Source organism: Quercus robur, chromosome 2, assembly GCF_932294415.1.
Source record: "Quercus robur chromosome 2, dhQueRobu3.1, whole genome shotgun sequence".
NCBI lineage: Eukaryota > Viridiplantae > Streptophyta > Magnoliopsida > Fagales > Fagaceae > Quercus > Quercus robur.
The window spans coordinates 25496407-25522590 of record NC_065535.1 but is presented as its reverse complement, the minus strand read 5'-3'; the positions used below and the strand labels follow the sequence as shown (position 1 = coordinate 25522590).

At 32.9% G+C, this 26184-nt stretch overlaps 1 protein-coding gene across 1 annotated transcript; it reads left to right on the top strand.

Moving 5' to 3' along the window:
* Positions 1 to 9265: 9265 nt before the first annotated feature.
* LOC126713041 (PH, RCC1 and FYVE domains-containing protein 1) lies at positions 9266 to 20968 on the top strand. Its single transcript, XM_050412684.1, has 9 exons — positions 9266 to 9785; positions 12127 to 12213; positions 14871 to 14960; positions 15132 to 15218; positions 15319 to 15438; positions 16653 to 18749; positions 18880 to 19026; positions 19703 to 20250; positions 20531 to 20968. The coding sequence occupies exons 1-9, from the start codon at positions 9738 to 9740 to the stop codon at positions 20688 to 20690; spliced, it is 3384 nt and encodes a 1127-aa protein (XP_050268641.1). The 5' UTR covers positions 9266 to 9737; the 3' UTR covers positions 20691 to 20968.
* Positions 20969 to 26184: the final 5216 nt, after the last annotated feature.

Here is a 26184-nt window from a genome sequence, read left to right as displayed (position 1 = left end):
TTTCTTACTTGGGCATTACCATGGTGGTATCTTATTTGCTGAGTCGGGTCTACAAAAAGTTAATAATTTTGTAAGTAATGTATTTATAAATTATAATTTACTATAATATTAGAAAATTAAGCTTGTATGTTTCTCACACACTCATATTTGCATACGTGTGGAGCTTGTCTAGACTGTACATTAATGTAGTGGCGCCCCATATAAAAATTTCTAACCCGCCCAAGGGACCTAAAATGAAAATGGCCCCCATGTCTAGACTCTAGAGCAAGAGGCCGACCAAGCTGTATTGGTTGTGTAATTATGTCGAATCACGGGGCCCTCGCCTTAAAATTTTGGCTTCTTGTACGCAAAGTTAGCCTTTGGAACCCTCCACTAGTCTGTCTCTCTCTTCCTCATCATTTTATTTTGGTACCATCTTTCTCATCATTTGATGCTTCATTTCTCTTCCATAAAGTTTTTTTTTTTTTCTTTTTTTTTTTTTGGGCCATAATCTTCCATCAAGATTTTCTATACTTTTCCACATACCAACTTGGCGGCTTTCAAGGTGGTTATCAGGTTGTTGTTGTAATAATTGTTTTATTATTTAGTACCACCAATTATTAACTACCAAGTCCCATATGCATTTCAATGAATATTCTTTAACCATGGACCTTTTGGGATCAACAACCAAAATACCCTTACAAACACTCTTACATTAATACTTTGTCCTTCTTCTTTTTTGGTTATAACTTCACCTGTTCCCTCTTTATTTGTGGGAGATACATAATTTACATGAATCAACTTATTAAAGTTAGCTATACCTGTACAGAAAGTTAGAACTTAGAACCCATGAAAAGTAGGAATTTTTTCTACCAAAAAAAAAAAAAAGTAGGAATTTTTATTTTGTTTCATGGGGATCCCACTCACATTCGCATACCCTGCTCACACCTATGTGAGTGGTGTGCTGTTTATGATAAAAAATACCAACTTGAAATATTAAGAAAGTTTTGGGTACGTTGATTCATCATTTTTAGAATATATTTTCAAAATAGTTAAAAATTGGTTTTAAAAATAAGGTGAAAATACTCTTTTTGGTCCTTGCATTTTGGGGCCACTTCAATTCAGTCGTTATATTTTGGTAATCAATTTGGTTCTTATTATTTTCAAATTGTGGTCATTTTGGTTCCTATATTTTGTTAATTGTCAAAATGGTACTTATTATTTTCAATTTGCAATTATTTGGTCTTGTTACTTTTAATTTGCAATCATTCTAGGTCTAAATTTGGGTTTGTTTTGGTTGCCGAGTTGATATGTGTGTCCACCGGAGTTGAAGATTTTAAATTTGATTTGTGTTTTTGTGTTTGGTTGTCAAGAAAGTGTAAGAAAATGGAAGAAAAGCTGTGATTTGACATTAGAGATCAAATTGGGTGCAAGTTGAAAATAACGAGAACCAAATTGATTGCTACAAAAATGTAAAAATCAAATTAACAATGACCCTAAAATATAGGAGTCAAAATAGTATTTTGACACTTCCAGTAAAAAAATTAATTTTCAAAACATGTTTTTGTATATATTTTCAACGTGAAAGAAGAATGAATTTCATTTATTTATTTATTTATTAATTATTTGAGAAACAAACTAATTGCTAAACACACACATACTTTAATTACACTCTTTCACTTAGTTTCGGTTAACTTAACTAGTAAAATTTTTTATTTACATGAAAATATATCAATATAGACCAACAACCAATCCAGTCGCAATCCAATGAAAAAGAATTTAAAAATAAAAAATAAAAATCATCGAGAAAAAAGCAGCAAAAAACCAAATCCAGCATCGCGGGTACCCTCATGCTGATGCAGCAAAGATTTATGCTTTGGTGTGATTGGAAACATTATAAATTCTTTTACTATAGCCTTTTGCCCTAACTTGAGGCTTATAAGAAAATGTTCAGGGAAGCAACAAACTCTCTCTCTAATATCATTTTATTTTTCCCTACTTTCACTCAATTAAGAAAGTATAAGTTGTTGGGTGGGTCATGTAAATTGCTTTTAGGTCACTAACTGAATATTAATTTATAGTACCATGACTTTAGGGTGATTGTTTTCCAATTGCTTTGAATATTACAAGGTAGGATGGAGTGCGAACAGAAATATAGCATCCTGATTGACATGGCTTCGGAATTCAGTGTATTTGTTGTAAATCCTCTGTTAGTCAGATGAAATACTGAAATAGGAATTTGTGATTATGCTGCAATAAATTTGAGAATGCTTTTTTTTTTTTTTTTTGCGAATCGATTTGAGAATGCTTTAGCATACATTAAAAGAATTTGATAAATTTAGGAGAAAAAATAATTCAATGTACTATAAACTACATTGAAATGAATTCTTATCTTTAAATCTCTCACTGCAATACAATTTCGTGAGGAATTGAGGATTGCCATAAGTGAAAAATCCAATGAAAATATTATAATCCAATATTAGCCAATTATTAATTGGTCTGATGCACTTAAGTTTGTATTTTATGTTGCCAAGAGCCTTGTAGTTCAACTGATTTGCATTTCTTAGTGTTTCCAAAGGAGATATCTAAAATTCAATTCCTTTTTGCTCCATTGTAACTATCAAATAATACAAAAAAAAAAAAAAAAAAAATATGTTATAGCTTACGCATAACTTAAAGGAGTTAAAAATTAAAACTTAAAAGAGAAGGTTGCAATTCCTTAGCAAAACGGAAATGAAAAGGGCTTAAATTTTATGCTATTATTATTATTATTATTATTATTATTCCTTTGAAACTCTCTCTCTCTTAAGTTTGTATTTTATGTTGCCAAGAGCCTTGTAGTTTAACTGATTTGCATTTCTTAGTGTTTCCAAAGGAGATATCTAAAATTCAATTCCTTTTTGCTCCATTGTAACTATCAAATAATGCCAAAAAAAAAAAAAAATGTTATAGCTTACGCATAACAACTTAAAGGAGTTAAAAATTAAAATTTAAAAGAGAAGGTTGCAATTCCTTAGCAAAACAAAAATGAAAAGGGCTTAAATTTTATGCTATTATTATTATTATTATTATTCCTTTGAAACTCTCTCAAAGGAGTTAAAAATTAAAATTTAAAAGAGAAGGTTGCAATTCCTTAGCAAAACAGAAATGAAAAGGGCTTAAATTTTATGCTATTATTATTATTATTATTATTCCTTTGAAACTCTCTCTCTCTCTCTCTCTCGATTTTGGGTGGGATAGTGGGTGTTTGGGTGGTGGTTTGGTTGCTTTGGATTGAAGTTTGGTTGGATTGGTGGGTGTTTGGGTGGCAGTTTGGTGACTTTGGATTGATGTTTGAGTGGATCAGTGGGTGTTTAGGTGTGGTTTGGTGGCTTTGGATTGATGTTTGGCTAGATCGGTGGTTGTTTCGGTGGTGGTGGCGATTTGAACTTTGGTTAGGGTTCAAGTGGCAGTGGTGGGCTTGTTGGATTTGGTGGTTGCTGCTGGTTTGAGAGAGAGAGAGAGAGAGAGAGAGAGAGAGAGAGAGAGAGAGAGAGAGAGAGAGAGAGAGAGAGAGAGAGAGAGAGAGAGAGAGAGAGGTGTAGATGGCGGCTAGGCAGAGGACTAGTCATTGGACCAGAGGAAATGGTTGTGGTTTGGGTATGTGGTTGTTCCAATTTGGGTCACGATGGTTGTGATTTGTTTAAATGAGTTTGTGGTGGGTGGTGGATGAGTTTGTTGTTTTGGGTTTGTGGCGAATTCCGATGGATTTGTGATTTTGGTGGTGGTTTTTGATTGTGGTGGTTGCTTTGTTTGTTGGCAATAGTTTCAGTTTTGGTTGGTGGTGATGGTGATGGTGGTGGCGACTTAGTTTCAGAGGAGAGAGAGATGAGTAGTTTTGTATTTATTTTATTGAGTAATTTATATTATTTTTATTAAGTTGTATGTAAAAATAAGAATTTGAATGTTGGATTTGTTATTAAATGAGTTGGTACAATTGATAAAGTAGTGTTTTAGAGTATAAAATAGGTATATTTTTACAAACTTGAATGTGAATGCTCTTCGCATACAAGTATCTTACATGAGTGGGCGTTGTCTAATGTATGCCAACAAAAAACATTTAAACAAAAGAGCCGAACAAGTATCAAAAAGTACTTATCCCTCTTGTTGATTGTTCCTGCAATAGCCAATCTATTTGCACACCTATTACCTTCATGTATTCAACTGAGAGTCTGAGACTTGCTAAGGTTTTGCGACTAAGTGCCTGCAATAAGTGATCAAGTAAGTTAAATCAAGGGGAAACAATAAATGCGAATTTGTCAATCATTTAACTGCAAATAATGAGTCATGTTTCTAATATTACTATTTTGAATTCTAATTACCACAACAATTGAAATCCAAAGATTACGTGATTTGACGCAATGACCTATGTTTACGAAGGAGTTACCTTTTCACAATATCAAATTATAGGTTACAACTTACAAAGAACCTAAAATGGGGTATTCATAAGAGACTAAACTCTAGACTAATCATACACTAAACTATGGTTACTTAACTTGCACAAGTAGGATACTTTTCTTACACACCCAATAAGATTGGTTTAGACATTGACTTAAATTGAGCATGATATCATTAACAAAATGGCTTATAACTTTGTAAGAATGATCCAAGATATGGCCACGTTTAGGACAAGACCTTTAACCCATGTTCCATCAGCATACAATTTAGACTTTCTAAAGCATCATAAAATGAGTTTTTTATTTTATTAGGAACAGCATCATACTTCATAAAATGAGTTCATTGCCACATTTTAGCATTTTTAATGAAGATATTTAGAGTTCAAATTTCATCATTGTTCATTGTAACTAATGAACTATCAACAAAATAAGCATCATAAAAAGAGTTGACCAACCTCACTAGATTAGCTAATTGCATTTGCGTATGTTCTCGTTTTGAAAATTCAATATGATACAGTTAAAGTCAAAATGATAGTTAAAAAAAAGAAAAAAAAAAAAAAAAAAGAGTCTAAGGAATTGGCGTTTGAGAATTGAGATAGTCTTGGATTGAATAATCACATCGATATATCCTTGCAATTCGACATAGATATGAGCTTATCGAACCATGGGTCCTACAATACATCATCGAAACGCAGACATAATCAACCAAACCTGGTCGTTCACCTACCAAATAAAAATAACAAAAAGAAAGGCGGGGGGAAATTACTAGATTTTGAGGGTTAATATGGTTATTTCAAAGTGGCTTGACAAAAGCAAAGTAATTATCACATTCTTTAATCCTAATTAATTAGTAGTACATAGATAAATGTCACCCTCCTCCATTTTAAAGAAGCTCTCTGATATGACTCCAGAACAAGTCATGAATCCGCGGGTTTTGTCCCTTTTGTTAATCTTCTGTTCCCTTGTCGATCAAATTTACTTATCATTACTTACCCATGTTTCTTTTTATTATTACGGTAATTTTTCATTTGTCTCACTTAATACTACTTTTAGCACCGGTCTTTTTCTACATCTATAATTTTGAACTAATTTTTTAAATAATGAAATATATTATGATGGAAGTTTCACTTGTTTTTCACGAGTATGAGAAGTTTTTATAAAATGCTGGAACATTCGGTGGATAAATATTTAATAATAGTTACAATAGGAGAAATTATTGTGTACTCCCTAAGTATTATAAATGTGTACTCACTCATCTCACATAAATGGTTGTCTAGCTAATTAAATTTATGGTGAGACTCACCATTCAGGTGAGACTCACCATTCATATGAGAGGGGGGAGTACACATTTATGGTACTCTGGGAGTACTTAATAATTTTCCTTACAATAGGAGGTCATTGTACCCTTTTATTTTTTGGGTACGATATCCATCTAAATCTAAACCTTAATTCAATTGTATTTTGATCTTGACCATTCGTTTATTTTAAGTGGATATTAGTTACTTGTAAAACAAGTTACATATATAAACAAAAAAATCAATAGTAGAGGTGTTTTTACTTTAGTGAGTGGGGTGTTCATATTGACTTTCACATTGAGTATTATAAATCATTTACTTAGCACCAAAATCAAGGAAATTAAGACGGTTGATGCAAAAATAGATTACAATTAGAAAAAAAAAATTTTGATTCAATTTTGGATTTTCACAATGCTTCGATTTAATATATTATATATGCTTGTTTTTCATATAGAACATATTAATTAATTGTACTTGAAATCTACTAAATTACCGATTTTCAAAATATTTAATTTATTTGAAAATGATGAATTTAATTATTTAATCATAATTTTAACAGACTCTCTCACGTGTAGACTTAGACTCCCCTTTAATAAGTGGACCCAACATATATAATTTCTAATATTATTAAATGGGAGGTAGAGTAAAGACATGGATTGAACTCAGGATCTCATGTTCTAATACCATGATAAATTATCGATTGTTCTAAAAGTTTAAATTATTAGAAAATAATGATTTTAATTATTTAACCATAATTCTAACAAAATATTATATTTTAAGAAACTGCTTTTATTTAGTGATCTTTTAATTTTAAAATTTCACTAGTTTTGCTTTCAAAATGTTCATGGGATGTCATTTATCCTAGACCAAGATGAGATTCTCAAAAGAAACTAATTTTGTTTTCGGTTTTTTTTTGTCGCTTGTTTTTTTTTTTTTTTTTCCCTCCAAAGTTTGTCTCATACATGTACGAGATTTTGGGCATGTTTAGTGCACTGAATGTAGATTACATTAAGAATAGAAATATTTTATTATTAGGAATAAAATATGTAATGGAATCAATATTCCTATTCATAAGTTTGGTTGTTATATATGAAAATTTTGTAAAAAAAATGGTGCATATAGAAAGTTTGTATTTTTTTGAAATATATTAATTTTAAAAACTGTTACAAATATTAAAGAATAACTATTACAACAATTTTAGAAAAGAGTAACTATTAAAGATGTAAACTAATTACCCGAATAGTTATTATACATTAATAACCATTTCATTATGGAAAATGTCAAAGTCACAAATTATTTTACAAATTACTGATATGGTGAGTGGTTATTGGTAAGTAAAAAAATGATGTTAGTAATAGACCAGTAAGAATTTGCCACATCAACAATTTGTGGCTGTAGCATAACTTGGAATTTGTTGACAAGTGGCATACTGGTTTTTCAGAGAACTTGCTTAGAAATTTATAATATGCTATGATGTATGTATTTTTTAAGCCTAACAATGGAAGAAACATAACTTCTTTTTTTATGCAACGAAAATGAAAGAAAACAAAATGACTTATAATGGATGCATGATTTGCACCTTATCTTTCCAGTTTCTTTTGGGTAGGATTCTCTCATTTTTATGTAGGTCAATGAAAATATCAATATAAGACTTAGTCCAAATCGTTACCAACTTTGATTTATTGTCTATCCCAAATCAAAGTGTCAAACTTGTACAAAGTTCCAAACAAGTAGGCACATGCAAACAGAAATAACTTCTAAAAGATGGGGGAGTTGGTTGGTGATGCCAAAGGCCCAAAAGAATAGGATAGGATTCCAATATAAGACATGTAGATCAACCGAAATAATAGTTCGGATTCGGACTGATATCCCTAGATTTTATGCTACAATATATATTTATAAAGCTGCCTAATTTGAGAAGAGTCGCGCACTGGTTTCACCCAAGTCCTACATTCTCCTCGGTTGGCTTCAAAATCTGATTCTCACTTAGCGTCACAACCGGCACAATATCTGTTTTCCACTCCACTCCAATTACCCAAAACCACTACCACTTTTTTTTAATAGTGGTATGCGCCACAACAATTTTACAATAATTTCACAACAAAATTTAAACGAAAAATTATTATTGATTCTTATTTAAACTCATTACTAACATCATTTTTTGCCACTTACGAACACATTTATAGAGTAATTGATGAAAAATAATAAATTCATATGGACATAAAATATCCATCACTCATAATTATAGTTCTTATTTAAATTCATTATTAACATCACTTTTTGTCACTTATAAAGAGTAGTCGATGGAAAATAATATATTCATATGGATAGAAAATATCAATCGCTCGTGATCGCACAAATTAAGAAGTGATTAAATTGATAATTGAGCGTGTCTTCTAGAATTAGTCATATTCATTAGCTTACCTTGAAACAACATAGAGCAATCAAAATTCAAAGTCGCTTTGGGTTTGCGAAAAATTCCAAGTAGACACCCACCGCTTCTCCTCGCAACGCACGTCAACTGATCCTTATACGAGCCCCATTTTCGTCATTTACTAGAATTAGTCATATTCCTTTTTTTTTTTGGAGAATTAACACGCTTTAAATTCAACTAGTTGGGACTCGTGACTTTGTGACATGCCGTTGGTAAACGGTAACAACTCACGTATTAATACTATTGTTCAACAAGACAACAATTGTTCACTGTAACTAAATTAAATTTACCTTTTTACTTTTCCCTTGCAACAATCGAAAGAGCCAAGATGACTATCAAACAAATTATATTTATTTGAGCCAAGATGACTATCAAACAAATTATATTTATTTATATTGTAATTTGCATTTTTTTATTGAAAATTTGATCATTAAGAAATCATATAGTTTGTAATTAATACATAGATCATGCCTTTATATTTGTTATTTTGCTACAGACTTTAGTTAACGTGTAAATACCAATTGTGACAAAGAATATAAAATAAAATAATATTGGACTATTCACATTAGATTATATGTATGACTAATGTTTGATATAGATTGTAACTAAAATTGGGAAGAGCCAAAGCGTTATGCTCTAGAGATACCATTTATATATATATATTTTAAATAAATAAAACTTTTAGTAATTCCAATAACAATCTAAGAATATTGATTAACTTATATGTTACATGAAAAAACAAAAAAAAAAAACTTATATGTTACATGAAACAAGAATAAAACAATATAAATATAATAGTATACATACACGTGGACGGTTGCAATTGGCTGGAATGGTAGCTAGTAATTCTCTTTTTTTTTTTTTGAAAATAGCTAGTAATTCTCAAAAGGCAACGTGCATACCTCCTCTAAAAATGAGTATTATTACTAGCAATCTCCAATTTAATTTGCGTTAATGTTAATTAATAATAAATAGTAATATATTTTTTTAATTTATATTTTAGTATAAAAAAATAAATAAAAAAATGTCCTCTCATATATATCTTTTCAATCTCAGGCGTTTTCACGCTTTATTCGTATTTTTATTATTCTTTTCTTTTTTGGTTTTTTCTTTTTAAAATTTTTTTCCTCATCTTTGACTCTTTGTACTTTTACAGACTCCTCGATTTTCTCTCTCGCTTCTCTCTTTCTCTTTTTCAGAGATTTCTCTTTCTCTTTTTTTTTTTTCCCTCTCTACTGTGTCTCTTCTGTCCGGTTCGTCCGGTTTTCCTCCGAGTTTTTTCCGGCGGAATTTGAGAAAGCGGTGATAGTGAAAAATTGCTTGAGAGCAGTGGAAGCAAAGAGAGGTGAAGAAGTTGAAGTTTGAAGTAGTGGTTTAGAGTAAGGGGAAGAGGGAATGTCAATGTCAATGGAGGAAGGAAGAGAGTGAAAGGAAAGGAAAGGAAAGGAAGGGGTTGGATCTGCGTGAGCAGAGGTGTGGGGAGAGTTGATGGTATTATACGGAAGAAAAGGCAGGGGTTCTCTATGATGACCGGAGCTCCATACTGCGATCGGAGAGGGTGGTGGTGGCATTTTCGTAATTCTCTCACATGGAATGGCCGATCTTGTTAGCTACGGGAATGCACACCGTGACATCGACCAGGTCCTCTCTCTGTTTCTTTTTTTTTTAAAAAAAAAAAAAAAAATTTATTTATTGTTTTCGTTTTTAATTTTTTTTTTTTGCTTTGCTTTAAATTCCCATATTTTTCGGGATGAGATAGAAAGATTAGGTAGAGTTTTTCGGAGGCTTAATGAAAATTTTAAGATTCAAAAAATGTAATAATCTTTGAAAAAAAAAAAAAAAAAAAAACCCATTGCCTACTTGTTATAACCAAACTGCGCATTTTATTTAATTTTATGATTTAGTGCTAATTTTTGTTTGCAAATAATAGTGTTGTGGCATGCAACCGCAGACCAATTTTGTCTTTACAGAATTTCGTACCTTTGCCTATTTAATTCATTTATTTTTGTAATATTGGAATTGTGGACACATATAAGTGGGTTTCTTTTTTAAGGAACTAGCAAATATTAGAGAAAACTGTACACCCAGAAAGGACCTCAATTGGTAAAGCTAGAATTTGGAAACAGTATGTGGTATATGCTATTTGATAAATTACTGATAGTCACAAAAGCTTAACCGGTTTGGAAATGAGGAGTGAGCCCATAGTCCTCCTTAATAAGTGGAGATCAACATGTGGAATTTTTAAATTTTAAATGGGAGGCAACTCGAAACAAAGTTCGAACTAATAACTACCTACTCTAATATCATGATAAAGTACCAAATGTCCCAAAAGTGGTAATTTATCACTATCAAATTCACCTTAGGAGTGAATTGGTGGAAACTAGATATGGATGTTTCCTAAGCATGGGTTTATTGCATGGTTGGCGTTTCAAAATAAGGGCACATTTGGTACACTGAATCTAATTATTACTGGGAATAAAATGTGATGTAATGGAATAAATATTCCTATTAATATTTATGGTTGTGAAATAGGATTAAAATGAAAAATATGTATTTTTTGGAATCATAATAATTTTATAATTATTATGCACATGGATATAGTTTGTAGTTTAGGAACTATAATAATTTCTAAAGTTATTATATGTTTTAATTTATAGCTATTCCTAATGAATAATTATTCCATGTACTAAATATCCAACCAAAAGATTGAATAGTCATTCCACATAAACAAGCATTTCATTATAGGCTCTATTATAGTGTACCAAACATATCCTAAGTTTTCTACGAAGGTTAGATAATTTAGCCGGAGTTGTACTGGTCAGTAGAAGATGTATGGAATCAAGGGACCATCTTTTTTATCAATGCAGTTTTTCATATTGAATATGGGTAAGATTGCTCACACTTTGTTCTATTGCTAAAAGACTTGCAAGCTGGGATACCGAAATAAAATGGGCAGTGAATTATCTCAATTGTAAAAGTTTCTCTGATACTGTGGTTGAGCTGGCATGGATGGCTCATATTTATCATTTGTGGATTGAGATATATTAAAGGTGGCATAAGGCTGAATTCAGAGATGATGAAACAATTTTCAAGCTTATCCTAGCATATTTAAGCAGAAAATTTCTTTTTAGTAAAAATGTTAAGGATCTTGTTGTGAACCAAAGGTTGTTTTGATTATAGTTTGTTGCTGCTTGCAATAATATTTTTGCTGATTGTTAGCAGCATATGCTGTTTTACGCTCATAGATAATTCTCGTTTAGAATTTTCTAATTTAAATAAAAATTTATGTTGTGAAGTTGAGTTGTTACTTTTTACCTGCATTATGTAGAAATGAATAGTGCAGGGGATTATTTTATAAAATGTAGCTGTTCAGGGTATATCGTAAAACCAGTACCCTTTTCTATCATTGCCTGCCTTTCTCAATTCTCAGGAAGAGTGAGTTATAAGATTTGTCTCTCAGGAACCTTCATGTGAAGATATCTAGCAACTACTCCATTCCAAATAATGTTCACTGTAAAAGTGGCAGAGTTTGTGTTTGGAATTATACTGTCCCACATTGTGAGAAGACTATTGTTATTTCCCCCCCTTCAAAGGCTTGAATGATAAATCAAAATATTTACCATGCTCTTATTATCCCTCCTGATGCATTCAATTTAACTTAAACAAGAAGAGAACTTGCCAAGCCGATGCAAATGTTGTTGATCCCTTGCTGCATAGAAGATAAAAAAGAAAACAGAAAGTTTGATGTTCCTCAGGCTCATATTTTCTAATTTGTGCACTTATATTTATGTTTCTATAAAAACTTAAATTATTGGGTAGTACTTTGATTTATGTTCCCTATGAAACTTCATAGAATCTGTGGTTACTAATATTATTTAGAAAGACACTGTATATTCCTCTGTTCCTAAAATTTTCAGTGTACAAAGTTTGCATGCCAAAGGTTTCTTTTGCACTGTTTTGAGTATGCTTTTACCTCATGCAGGCATTGATTGCTTTGAAGAAGGGTGCTCAACTGCTTAAATATGGTCGTAAGGGAAAGCCTAAGTTTTGTCCATTTAGATTGTCAAATGTAAGTTCATTTCTCTAGCCTCCGCTTTAAGATTTTGGTGGTTAGAAAATTGTTCTAACTTTGAAAGTGCTCAGATGTTGACCAAAAAAACAACTAAATTGATGTAACATCAAGTCAATTAATATCATTATTTGTCCAAAATAATTCAAGTAAATTTATATAATTTTGTTAATAAAGACGATGTTGTTGGATCTTCACTTTGGAAATATTAACAATAGAGCTGTAACTGTGATATGTATCATAGGATATTTTATACGGACAAGTATTTAAGCTATGTTTTAGCTAAATAACAAAAAGTTGTTACCTGCACCCTCATTGTCTGTCTCATATTTAACGATAGAGCTGGAACTGTGATATGTATCGCAGGATATTTTATACAGACAAGTATCTAAGTTATGTTTTAGCTATACAATAAAAAGTTGTTGCCTGCTCCCTCATTTTCCTTCTCATAAGCTCTCCCTCTAAATGGATGACGGTGAACAAGTAACACTGTGTGCTCCATATCCTTATATAGGGTGTCACTAGAAGACTCAGTCAAAATTGATGAATTTTTAGCTTAAATTTGATCACATCTAAATGCGTGCAAGGGTCAAAATTGATGGCATTATGTCACTATTACTCAGTCAACAAAAGAGGCTGTACAATTTTGACTGGCATGATGAGCTTTTTCTGTGAGATTTGGTCTGAAAAATCTTTATATGAAATGGTATGAACTGTGCATCTATCAGTGTTAAAAATTTAAGTATAATTGGAGAGTTCACTAGAGCTCATTGTAAGAAGAACTTGTCATAGCCTTTGAAACTGAGTGTGTCACATCTCAGATCGAGTGCCCCAGTTCTTGGTCTACTAGGGTAGTAGTGAATATGATTAGTTACTAGTTTCTTAGAAATAGTAGTGGGTCTTTTTTTGATAATTAGAAATAGTAGTGGTTTTTTTTTTAGAGAATGACCTTTTCTTCCAAGACAAGACAATGCTAGTGAGGATTAGTTAACAATACCTTCAGCTGTAATTTTTTGTAAAATACATTAATTAAAAGCATGGAAACTGGTTGAACTCTTGAACCTCCATGTGAACTCAACTTCAAACTTTACAAGTAGATAAATCATTTGAAATACAATCAGAGGTAGACAAGTATAATTTGACTCAATAACAAGAACGTTGATTCAAAGTTTTCCATAGAGTAGATGGTATGGCTCACTATATAAGTGTCCAATAATCTATTGCTTCCTAGCCCTCTATAACTTGATGTTATGGTCATGGTAGTCAAAAGCGAAAGGAAACCTTAAGGCACCAAGGCCTTGTATTGCCCAAGGCGTGAGGTGACAAAAAGGCACTAGCCCAAGTAAAGTGAGGCTCCAAATTCTAAATATATTTATTATACATATACAACTTAAATCATATGTATCTAGTGCGTTGAAATATTATCATAAAGTGTTTTTAAATGTGTTGCATGAAAAATTAGGTCTATCAAATGATTTCAAAATAGGATTAAGATGGCTTAGGCTCTATCAGTTATTCTAACAATAGGTTTTACAACAAGCTTCTACTAGAAATTAATTAATCTAACAACAAGTTTTACAACAAACTCTTGTAAATTAATTTATCTAACAATAGGTTTTATAACATGCTTCTTTAAAATTAATAATCTAATGATAGGTTTTACAACAACCTTCTATTAATTAAAAAAAAAAAAAAAACCTGAGGCTCTCACCTTAGCGCCTTTTTAATGGAAAAAGGCGATTGCCCTGCTTGCCTAGGCTCTAAAGGCAAGCGCCTCACTAAAGGCGCCTTGCCTTGCCTGGGCCCTAGGCTAGTGCTCGGCTCGCCTTTGGTTACACTGGTTATGTTCATATAAGGTTCTTGGAGATTTGAATTCCTCATAGTTATGATAATTCAACAGCTGGTTTAACGGAACTATCACATAATTCTTTTGTTAACAAAGTTGAAGTTAGTAATTCTGTACTTATAAAAAAAAAATTCTGTACTTAAAATCAAGCTGTTTCAGTTGCCACTAGGGACTACTTTCTTTTATCATACAGTGTCTTGTTTGTGACAGTTTGCAGATCATCACTTGTAGAGTCTTATCTAAGTTGGTTGTGTTTGGTCACAAGGTTATATTAGCTATGTGTGTGGGCGGTTGGAAAATATGAAAAAATTTCTGGTTTCCCAGCCATAAATTGGATGAAAAATTCAGAGGGTACCATATGGGCAGTTCCCAATTTTCTATGCCATATTTCAGCTTTATACAAATATTTGTGAGTGTGTTGTTTACTGCAATTTTAGGTTTGTTGGGGCAAAATATGGTCAAACTCATAGGTCCTAAAAGGACATGTCTTTATTCTTACTTTAATATCAGATGCAGGTTGGATTAACTAAAAATATGCCTCTTCATTATATGAGATAATAGATAATGCCCTGAGTTTTAAGTGTTGTTAATACTTGTGGCTCAAGTAGTGGAGATGTATATTACTCTGTGTTTATTGTTCTGATGAATGTAAATCTCATCATGTAGCGTATGTATTTGAATTAATTGCTTCTTTGTTGGCTTTTCAAATCTCATGATCTGTGATCTTATTGTGCTCATGTGAAACACACAGCTTTTCCGCTTGTTTAAATTCCTTTTATTTTCTACTTACTGTTACATCTAAAAATGTCAGGATGAATCATCTTTAATTTGGATTTCAAGTAGTGGAGAAAGAAGTTTGAAGTTAGCTTGTGTCTCAAGAATTATTCCTGGACAAAGAACAGTGAGATATCTGTGTTTCCATTTCATATTACTCTTATGCTTAATTATGCTATCTACCATATGCTACATGATTAACTTCTAAGTTTGCTTAGAAAAAAAAAACTTCTAAGTTTTTAGTATTTAAATCTTCTAAATAAAAATCTTCTAATTTGTTTTCCTAATTCACTTCCAGGCTGTTTTTCAACGGTATCTGCGTCCTGAAAAGGACTATTTATCCTTTTCTCTTATATATAACAACGGAAAGCGGTCCCTTGATCTGGTCAGTGATGAAATTTCGAAGTTCACTCAAAAATTACATTGTAATTCTGTAAATCTTCTATTTTACTTTAAGTTCGATTATTATACGTTGCATTTTCCAGATTTGCAAAGATAAAGTTGAGGCAGACGTGTGGATTGCTGGCCTCAAAACATTAATATCCTCTGGTCAAGGTGGGCGCTCCAAAATTGATGGACGGACTGATGGAGGCCTCTACCTTGATGTAAGTCTTTCTAGTTGGGAACTCCTTATGTTTAAGTTTTTCATTTACTTTGTCCATCCTTTTGCAGTATGATCCCATAAACATAAAGAGTATGCCATTGCATTGGGGCAATGTTAAAATGTGAGAGCATTATTCCTGTGAATTAATCTTTAGATTAAACAACTTCTTGCTCAGCCCTTTTTAATTAAGAGTTTCCCCTCTTTCTCTGTAAGGGCAAAGACTGTTGTTTTTATAGTTAGTGGTATGTAGTTTCGAAGGATAATAATCTGGGAGTTTTTGTCTTGGGACCTATAAAACATATTTCAAGCTTTTGTTTTTCATGATAAACTTTTACTTATCCCAAAAGTTTAAGCTATTAGGAAAGAATGATTTTAATTATTCAACCATTATTCTAATACTCCTCCTCATATGTTGGTCTAGACCCCCCTTAATAAGTGGGGCCAAACATGTGAGATTATTAACTTGTTAATGGAAGGTAGAGTGGAGACATGGTTTGAACTCAAGATCAGCCGCTCTAATACCATGATAAACTACCACTTGGCTTAAGTAATTATTTATACAACCAATTTATAATACTTATTAAGTGTGCGTTTGGCATTGACTTAAAAAACTAGCTTTTTTTACCATTTAGCTTATTTTTGGTACTATTCATGAGTCTCATTGCATTTTTTGGTACTATTCATGGGTCCCACTGTACTATTTGAGCTATCTTTTAGCTTTATCTACTGTACTTTAAGCAAAAAGTTTTCAGTTTCAGTTAAATAAGCTGTTCCCAAACGGACACTAAGTATTATAATATTTGAGGAATAAGCTTTTATTTATTTACATGTCATTAGAAAATGGGAAAATATAAATTTCTAAGATTAATATAATTTAGAATATGAACATATTGTAATAGTATTTGTGTAAATTGGAAAATATTTAATTAATTTTCTAATTTAAAAACCTAATTATTCTTTTTATTTTTATTTTTTTATTTATAGAACTTAATACTCTCCCACACGAGGTCTCCGCTTATATATATATATATATATATATATATTGATATTGATTGATTTGCCTTGGTTCTTAACTTTTAAAAGGCTTAGGTAGTGTGTTTTCTCATATCACAAACACAAATGATTATTGATACGATTAAGTTGCTTAACATAATATATGAATTTTTCTGTTATATGGTCAGCTACATATCATGTCTTTTGCTGAATTGTTTTCAGGACAGTGGAGACTTGACATCAAATAGTGCAAGCGACAGTTCACTTAGTGCTTCTCGAGATATTAGCTCACCTGAGATTTCTGCCACTTTGAACACTAACACTTCTCCTAAGAGCTTTCTGCCTGACAATTCTGTGCGTTCTGAAAGATCACATGCATCAGACGAGACAAATATGCAAGTAAAAGGGTCTGGTTCGGATGCTTTTCGAGTTAGTGTTTCTAGTGCCCCCAGCACTTCTAGTCATGGCTCTGCACCGGATGATTGTGATGCTTTAGGCGACGTGTATATATGGGGTGAAGTTATTTGTGATAATGTTGTCAAGGTTGGGGCTGACAGAAATGCTAGTTATTTGACTCCAAGGGCAGATGTGCTTCTCCCCAGGCCACTAGAGTCCAATGTAGTTTTGGATGTACATTATATAGCCTGTGGGGTCAGGCATGTGGCCCTGGTCACAAGGCAAGGTGAACTTTTTACATGGGGTGAAGAGTCTGGAGGACGGCTTGGCCATGGTGTTGGAAATGATGTTAGTCAACCTCGTCTAGTTGAATCTTTGACAGCTACCACTGTTGATTTTGTGGCCTGTGGGGAGTTCCATACTTGTGCAGTTACAATGAATGGGGAACTTTATACATGGGGAGATGGTACGCATAATGCTGGGCTTCTTGGACATGGCACTGATGTCAGTCATTGGATACCCAAGAGAATCTCTGGTCCTCTTGAGGGACTTCAAGTTGCTTCAGTTACTTGTGGTCCATGGCATACTGCCTTGGTAACATCAACAGGACAGCTCTTTACATTTGGTGATGGAACATTTGGTGTCTTGGGCCATGGAGATAGGGAAAGCATTTCTTACCCAAGAGAAGTAGAATCTCTCTCAGGTTTGAAGACAATTGCTGTTGCATGTGGGGTGTGGCATACTGCTGCAGTGGTGGAGGTTATTGTGACACAGTCTAGCGCAAGTTTTTCATCTGGTAAATTGTTTACTTGGGGTGATGGAGATAAAAATCGTCTTGGTCATGGGGACAAGGAGGCTCGGCTAAAACCTACATGTGTGCCAGCACTCATTGATTACAATTTTCATAAAATTGCTTGTGGGCACAGTTTAACCATTGGCTTGACCACATCAGGACATGTTTTTACAATGGGCAGTACTGTTTATGGTCAGCTTGGGAATCCCCATTCTGATGGAAAGCTACCTTGCTCGGTGGAGGACAAGCTTGTTGGTGAATCTGTTGAAGAAATTGCCTGTGGTGCATATCATGTGGCAGTATTAACTTCTAAGAATGAAGTTTATACGTGGGGGAAGGGTGCTAATGGGAGGTTGGGCCATGGAGATGTTGAAGATAAAAAAACACCGACTCTGGTTGAGGCTTTGAAGGACAGACATGTAAAATATATTGCTTGTGGTTCAAACTACACAGCAGCTATATGTCTTCATAAATGGGTTTCTGGTGCTGAGCAGTCACAGTGCTCTTCTTGTAGACAGGCTTTTGGGTTTACTAGAAAGAGGCACAACTGCTATAATTGTGGCCTTGTGCACTGCCATTCTTGCAGTTCTAGAAAAGCATTAAGAGCAGCACTGTCTCCTAATCCCAACAAGCCATATCGTGTTTGTGATGCTTGTTATGCAAAGTTGAACAAGGTGTCAGAAGCTAGAGATAATAACCGGAAGAATGCTGTACCTCGCCTGTCAGGTGAAAACAGGGATAGGTTAGATAAAGCTGATATAAGATTGTCCAAGTCGGTGCCTTCTAATATGGATTTAATAAAGCAGTTAGATAGCAAAGCAGCCAAGCAAGGAAAGAAGGCTGATACATTCTCCCTAGTTCGCTCCTCTCAAGCACCTTCTTTGCTGCAGCTGAGAGATGTTGTTTTGTCTAGTGCTGTTGACCTGCGACGAGCAGCTCCCAGACCAGCTCTCACGCCATCTGGAGTGAGTTCTAGGTCTGTGTCTCCTTTCTCAAGGAGACCTAGCCCCCCTCGTTCTGCTACGCCTATTCCTACAACATCGGGACTTTCCTTCTCCAAAAGTATCACTGATAGTTTGAAGAAAACAAATGAACTATTGAATCAAGAAGTGCTAAAGTTACGTGCGCAGGTAATGTTAAGTTCCACAGGTTTCTCTGTCATTTTATATATCTTTTGAGTACAGGGTGTGGGGGTTCTGTTGTTGAAGCTGTATAATATTAATTTGAATAGCCTATGTTGATGACTATGAATCTGGTTAGGTGGAGAGCCTAAGGCAGAGATGTGAACTTCAAGAACTAGAGCTTCAGAAGTCAGCAAAAAAGGTTCAAGAAACTATGGCACTAGCTGCAGAGGAATCTGCTAAATCCAAGGCTGCAAAAGAAGTTATAAAGGCACTTGCTTCACAGGTTATTTTCTGGTTTATATACTTGTTTGTTTATCTTCAATATAAGCTGTATTTTTGGTAGAGCGTTATGCACTCTTAGAGAATTTTCCTGTAACATAGTAATATTGAACTGAATTTTCTGGTTGTGTTTGGATACTTGAATTTGGATTTGGATTTGGATTTGGATTTGGATTTTAAATCAATGGATTTGATTTAGAATTCCATGGGGTTAGATGTTATTTCAAATCCAAGGATTTCAAGGTTCCAAAATCCTTGGTAGATTTGGCCAAATCCAAATCCAAATCCTTGACCTTTTTAAACTATCAAAACAAAGTAGTTGGATTTTAATCACCCAAATCCAAATCCAAATCCACGTGCCAAAATCTTGCCATCCAAACGCCCCATCAGAAAAAGCAGTTCTTGCATGACCAACCCTTCAGTTTAGTTTGAATTACTCTTCATGAAATTGAAAAGGAATTTGGATGAAATGGTTTAAAACAGCATTTTGTTCTTCTGCTATGGATTTTAAAATGAGTTAACAAGGTTTCTTTGCAAGCCTAAACATTTCTGAGTATATGTTCCTGATCATCTCTGCTTTTCTTCCCCATCTCCAAGCCCTTTCAGTGGGTTTTTTATTTATTAAGTAAATGGAAAAACTACTACTTATTTCTATTGACCATCCTTCCACTGTGTTCCAGATTAAAGATCTGGCTGAGAGGTTACCTCCTGGTGTTTATGACCCTGAGAGCATGAGGCCTGCTTACTTACCAAATGGTCTAGAGCCAAATGGAATGCACTATCCTGAAACACATGGAGAGCGCCATTTGAGATCTGATTCAAGCAGCAGTTCTTTGTTGACTTCCACAGGAATTGACTCTGATTTAATAAACGGAACTCAGGGACCAACTCCTTCACCTAGAGATCTGCCTGGAACTGATGAAACTAACATATACCACCAAAACCAGGTGCTTATGACCGCCAATGGGACTGATGAAAATCCCGATGTGAGGCTGCCAAATGGTGGAGGGGTTCAGCAAAGTGTCAGCAGTGTGTTAGAGGCAGTTGATGGCAAGGATTCTGGGTCTTTCCAAGATGGCGAGAATGGTATGAGATCTAAAAATTCTGCGCTGCCTGTTAACAGCAATCAAGTTGAGGCAGAACGGATAGAACAGTATGAGCCTGGTGTATATATAACTCTTGTGGCCCTGCGAGATGGAACTAGAGATCTCAAACGAGTTCGCTTCAGGTATTTGGGCTTTATTATTAGGATTAATGTGGTCAAGTATTAGAAGAATAAGTTAATATCAGACTTAGTGTCACTAGCAAAAAGTCTCGATATTATTCCCCTTAGGTGGTTGAGAATGAGTTTATTTTGGCGACTCTTCTGCATTAATATCTCCCAACCCCAAATATGGTGCATATAATGGTTATGAGATCTACCATTTCCTTTCGTTTGAGATGTCGAGTAAAATTTTCCATTTTGGTAATTTTATCATTGCAATCTGATAAAGTAAATGCATCTGCAGCCGAAGAAGATTTGGAGAGCACCAAGCTGAGACTTGGTGGTCGGAGAACCGTGAAAAGGTGTATGAGAAGTACAATGTTCGTGGGTCAGACAAGTCATCAGTTTCTGGCTATGCTGGACGCAGATCAGAGGGAGCTCTGTCACCATCTTCCCAAACTTAGCAAATGGGAGGGAGGGATGGAGGGAGGGAATGCCATTCACACATTTTGCATCGGTAATTATGATGATTTTGAAGTGAACACATTTTCTTTTTGGTACTTCTTTCCTTCCTTCTCGGCCCTTCCTCTATATTTTTTTTTAAATTATTTTTTCTTTTTTAGAATCATTTTGTTCCGTCCAATTAATTTCTGGGTATCTGCCTTTACATATCTCTTGTATTGTAGTGTATATAGAATCATCAATTGTCAGATAATCTTGGCAAAAGAAAGTTTTTGTTCTATGCTTTGTTTCCCCCACCCACTTTTTTTTTTACCTCATATCTTCTCGCCTCAGCTGTTCGGTTTTGGTGGAGCCCTTTTGTGCGCTATTCTTGAAATTGACAGAGGTGATGGTTATGCACAATGATATAATTAGCATTAGCACACCAGGCTCAGACAGGTGTGCTAATGCTAATTATATCATTGTGCATGTCGGTTCCTGCATTTTTTTTTGATACAGGTTCCTGCATTTGATATCTCTTTAAAAGGGATATACCCAATACATAAGGCTTTTGGGGTTTCCTATAGATAATTTAATAATTTTTATTATGCAAATACGAAAAAAAAAAACCCTTTTGTGGACCCTTATTTTGTGTTCTCTCTCTCTCTCTCTCATGAATGGAATATTATTCAGTGTCATGTCATTTGGATTAAAAAGGCAATATAAACTTTTCAAATGCATTTAAGCATAAGTTGAGGAAATACTGAAAATATTAAAATGGTGAATGATGGATACCAATTGAATATATTAGTGCCCTGTCAAACACAATGTGGGATCAGAAATTACATATATCAGAAATATAATATACTTTTTCCACCAGCAAATGATGGGGCTTATCGAATGAAAGGCGAGTTTTGAAATAGTAGAAGTGCATGCTAAAAACAATCTAGCCTTGTGTAGGTGAATGTCGGTTAATCAAGATAAAAATGGTTTTTTCTTTCAACTCACTGATAAAACTATTCACACGTAATTTTTAGTCACATAACCTATTTACTAACCTATTTAATGAGTTATGTAATTTGATTAAATAATATATTTGGATGATTTTAAGAATTTTCTTAAATTTACACAATATAATGCAGGTAAAAATAAGAAAAAACAAAATAAAATTAGGAAATATGGAATTTGCCGCAAGCAGCACTCAAACTTGTTTGTTGAGCCCCTATTTCGTTGAAAATTATCTTATGTGCTTGCTCTATGTTGGTGAGTTGCATAGGTGTGAACTCATGTACGAAGATACTTTCTCCTACCTCATCCCATAATTATTGATAAAATAATCCAACCACTCATCTATTTTATTTTTATTTTTTATATTTCACTAGAATGTGACATGACTCATGACATCATGCGAATGGATCAATGATATCCTAAACATAATTAGATATTACATAGCATTTGCTAATCTTGGCATTAAATTGCGTCATAGGAATGTCTTGTAATTTATTCAAGATGAAAATATGCTTCCCTTTGGGGAAAAAAAAATTGCTGGTAAGCAAGAGGATGTTGTAGTTGATATTATATTGGATGGTAACTGTATAGGCCAATTAGCCAATTTCGGTTTTGAATTCTTGCTTCAAATAGGGAATAGGGATCACTATTCTTTCCTTTGCTTTTTTTTTACCATAGGTGTACATAACAGAACTTCAAATATAGTCTAATCAGAATATAACGTGAATATGTCAATCTCAATTCTGAGTAACGTAAATAGTTGCTGCAAGCTTTAAGAGGTAACACTTTGGCTACTTTTAAGAGGGTAATCTTCTATGTTACAATTTGTAGATGGACAAAAATTAGTCTTCTTGAATGAATAATTGATATTTACTATTTATTTTATGATCACAACTTTTGTCACAATTCTAAAATGGTATATTGTAATGATTATTTATCACTTTCAAGTGGACCCATGACACATCACCATTTTTTCACATTCAACCATATTAGAGTTGTGACTCAAAAGTTATGTCATTGAACTTTCTTATTGATATTTGATAGGAGACAGTATCTTGTGTGCCTGTTTCATAGAATGGTCATAGAAGCTAATTACTGATCTAACAGTAGGTGGTATCATGTGCACCCTTTGGCTCTGCTGCATAAAACGGGTGTGTTAGATTATTATTGATCATAGGATTCGACATTTCGAAATACTTACTCTTATACAGGCTGAAATTGACTTGGTATAAACTTGGCTCTTCAATTCAGCAACTCTGAAGAAATTTTAGGAGGAGTGGGGTATAGTATAATATTCGTGTAGCAAGTTTTGTTGGTAGGTAGGTGTTTGGGCTATTTGTATTTCTTTGTTTGTGTGCCTTTTAGCAACGCGATGTCACCTTTGTTTCCTTTCCTTTGGTCGTGGTCAATATAATTTATATCCAACCTTTTCTTGTTAATAGGAAAATTTTCCCCCTTAAGGGTATGTTTAGTTGGGGTGAAAACAGAGAGGATGAAAAATAGGAAGAAGAAAATAGGATGAAAAATGGCATTTTTTACTATTTGGTTAAGAGGGGGAGGGGGAGGGGGAGAGAAAAGTGGTGGAGCCCACAAGTTTTCTCTTCTCCCCCTTCAAAATACAATCTCTCCAAATTGGAGAGAAAATTGGAATGAAATGTGAAAAAAATATTTGGACAAAAAATATTTTTTGACTTTTTCTTTGTAACGTTGGCATTTTGTTTTTGTTTTTGTTTCTTTTTTCTTTCTTTGGTTTTGTAGGTGGTGGGTTCTTCTTCTTTTCCTTTTTTTTTTTTTTTTTTTCTTAATTTTAATTTTAATAAGAATACACTTTTAGATGATTTCTTATGCTATTTTTTGAAATGTCTACTTTCATCTATACACAAATTTTTAAAAAAAGTATAATGTATTACTTTTTGTTTTATTTAAGAGGGACATGATGGTAAATTTATACAAACCTTATTTTCAACCAAATCAAAAAATTTTCCATCTCTCCACTTTTCCACCCTCTCAACCAAACACAAATGAGGGAAACTAAAAACTTTTCTATCCTCCTTCTATTTTCTATCCTCTCATTTTTCCATCCTCCTAACCAAACGGACCCTAAATGTAACCTAGCTTGTAGTTCGATGTAGACACATGGAGACATTTAATAATAAACCTAATTAGATACATTTTAATATATCTACCTAATTTGAATATTATTGATGATCATTTTCATATTTTTGTCAACTCTTAAAAAAACCTTGTAAGAATATTTTTGGTGGAGTATGCTAATTGTTCATTCTATGTTGTTTTATTTTTGGAGAAAATTTATATTTTTTTATTTCTTAACTTTATTTTTTTATTGTGATGTAATCAAATTATTTCATGTTTATATTTTCAAATAAGATATGAACAATCGATATTTAGGATGTGGTAAAATTTTCACTGAAATTTTATTTTTGAAGTAATAATAAGTTTTGTTAAGAAAATTTGGATTAGTTTTAAATGGATTGAAAGTGGTTTCAAATAGGACTTAAACAAAATGGGTTATAAGTTACTTAAAATAGTTTTAAATATGTTATTAGTATTACAAATTCAAAGTGTTAAGTATAATAATTATAATTGAATATATATATATATATATATATATATAATATTTACATTAAAAATATTTGACACAAAATTAGACATAAATGTCACTTAGAAAAAAATTAAAGCCAATTTAAAAAATAAAGACACTTGACATCAAATTAGAGGACAATTAGGACACTTGGCATAAAAATAGAATGCAATTAAAATCAAATTTGGATTTTTGATTGAACTTTCTTTCAGTTTTCACTTTAATATAATAAGAAAATAAGAAAATTTGTCTGGGATTTAAACTTTAAAAAAAAAAAAAAAAAAAAGGCTGGCTGCCACTGGCCATATGCCCCATTGGATAAGCTAGAGGGAGTTAGGAATTGGGATCACCTTGAGTTTTGGACTTGACTAATAATTGTGAGAGCGAAAGAAGTACCATTTTGTTTTAGTACTAATTGATTGGTATTTCTACTTTTTACTGTATTTGTTTTGACAAAAAAATATATTAATTAATAAGAAATGTGCTTCAAAGTCAACCAAAAACAACCCAAAAGGCGTAGAAAACATTTTTCATCATTTCTTATGCCCTCAATCTTTCCAATTATTTATGCTATCAACATCATCACCGCTACCAGAATTACCAATATTGATGTTGCCATCACTAATAACAACATCAACACTGACACCATAATACTATCCACCGCCAACTCTATTGCCGCTACACTACCACTACACCACCTCCTTTGTCATCACGAAGATCCCATTGCCACACCACTACCACCACCATCAAATGATAAAGAATGCGTTCATGATAATTTTCAATTTTAGTAGTTACAACAATATCACTAGAAAATAAGTTATTTTTTCAAGAATATTTTCCCTCAAAATATTTTTTCGTTGAGACAAACAATATTGTTAATAATGGTACCAATGGGAAGAACCACGGGAAACCGAGGGGATCCCCTTAAAAAATGTCTCCAAAATTTTCTTTATAGTCCTCAACAATTTAGTAATAGTAAAAAAAACCCTTATTTTTATATGCTGCCTCCCTTAAAAAAGTACGAGTTTAACTTATCTCTAGTACTTTTTTAACTAGACATGCCATTTTGTTTTAAATATACAATAATTAGTGGTAGTGAGTTTTAATCCCCACATTTTATTTAGTTAGTGGATGATGTGGCAGTTTCTCATTAAAATAAAAAGAAGTTCATTTTTAAAAAGTACTGAGGTAAGCCAAACTCAAAAAATACTCCAACATACTTTATTTATCCATAAAATTGTCAAGTTACACCTAGTACTCTAAGTAATGTTACACCACCCATTAACTTGTTATAGAATTCATATTTTGAAAATTCCATTGTTGAATTATATATTCTATATGTTCTTAACATACAGTGATGGTACTAGTTGACTACGGGGGGCAATGGCCCCCCCTAAATTTTTTCAATTTTTTTTTAGTGTATATATATATATGTGTGTGTGTGTGTGTTTGTGTATTAATTTTAGCAATTTGTTTCAATAAATTTGCACTTTGCCCTCTCAACAATATTATTGATCTTTTTAAAGGCTATAAAAAATCTAAAATTTGAAATAAATTTAACAAGCTTAACAACAAAATTTACCAATAACAAACTTAAGCCCAAACAACACCCCAAAACAAACCCACGCAAGACACAAACAAAAAATAAAATAAAAAATTCCTAAGCCAATTCTAACTAGTCTAAGTGAACACCCACACACATTTGACAACACACAAGACACCCAAAAAAAAAAAAGTAAAAAAAAAAAAAAAAAAGCTTAACTTTATAAATTGAGAAGTGTTACGTCCACAACATTTTTACAACAAATCACATGCGGTAAGTTGTTATTGGTTCTAATTTGAATTCACAACTTAAATTACTTTTTTTCTCACTCATAACAACCAATAATAACTTACCACTTACGATT

Coding starts and splice junctions, on each gene's coding strand:
- LOC126713041 (XM_050412684.1), top strand. CDS start 9,738: ATGGCCGATCTTGTTAGCTACGGGAATGCACACCGTGACATCGACCAG. Junction 9,786..12,126: donor CACACCGTGACATCGACCAG/GTCCTCTCTCTG, acceptor TACCTCATGCAG/GCATTGATTGCTTTGAAGAA. Junction 18,750..18,879: donor TGCTAAAGTTACGTGCGCAG/GTAATGTTAAGT, acceptor GAATCTGGTTAG/GTGGAGAGCCTAAGGCAGAG.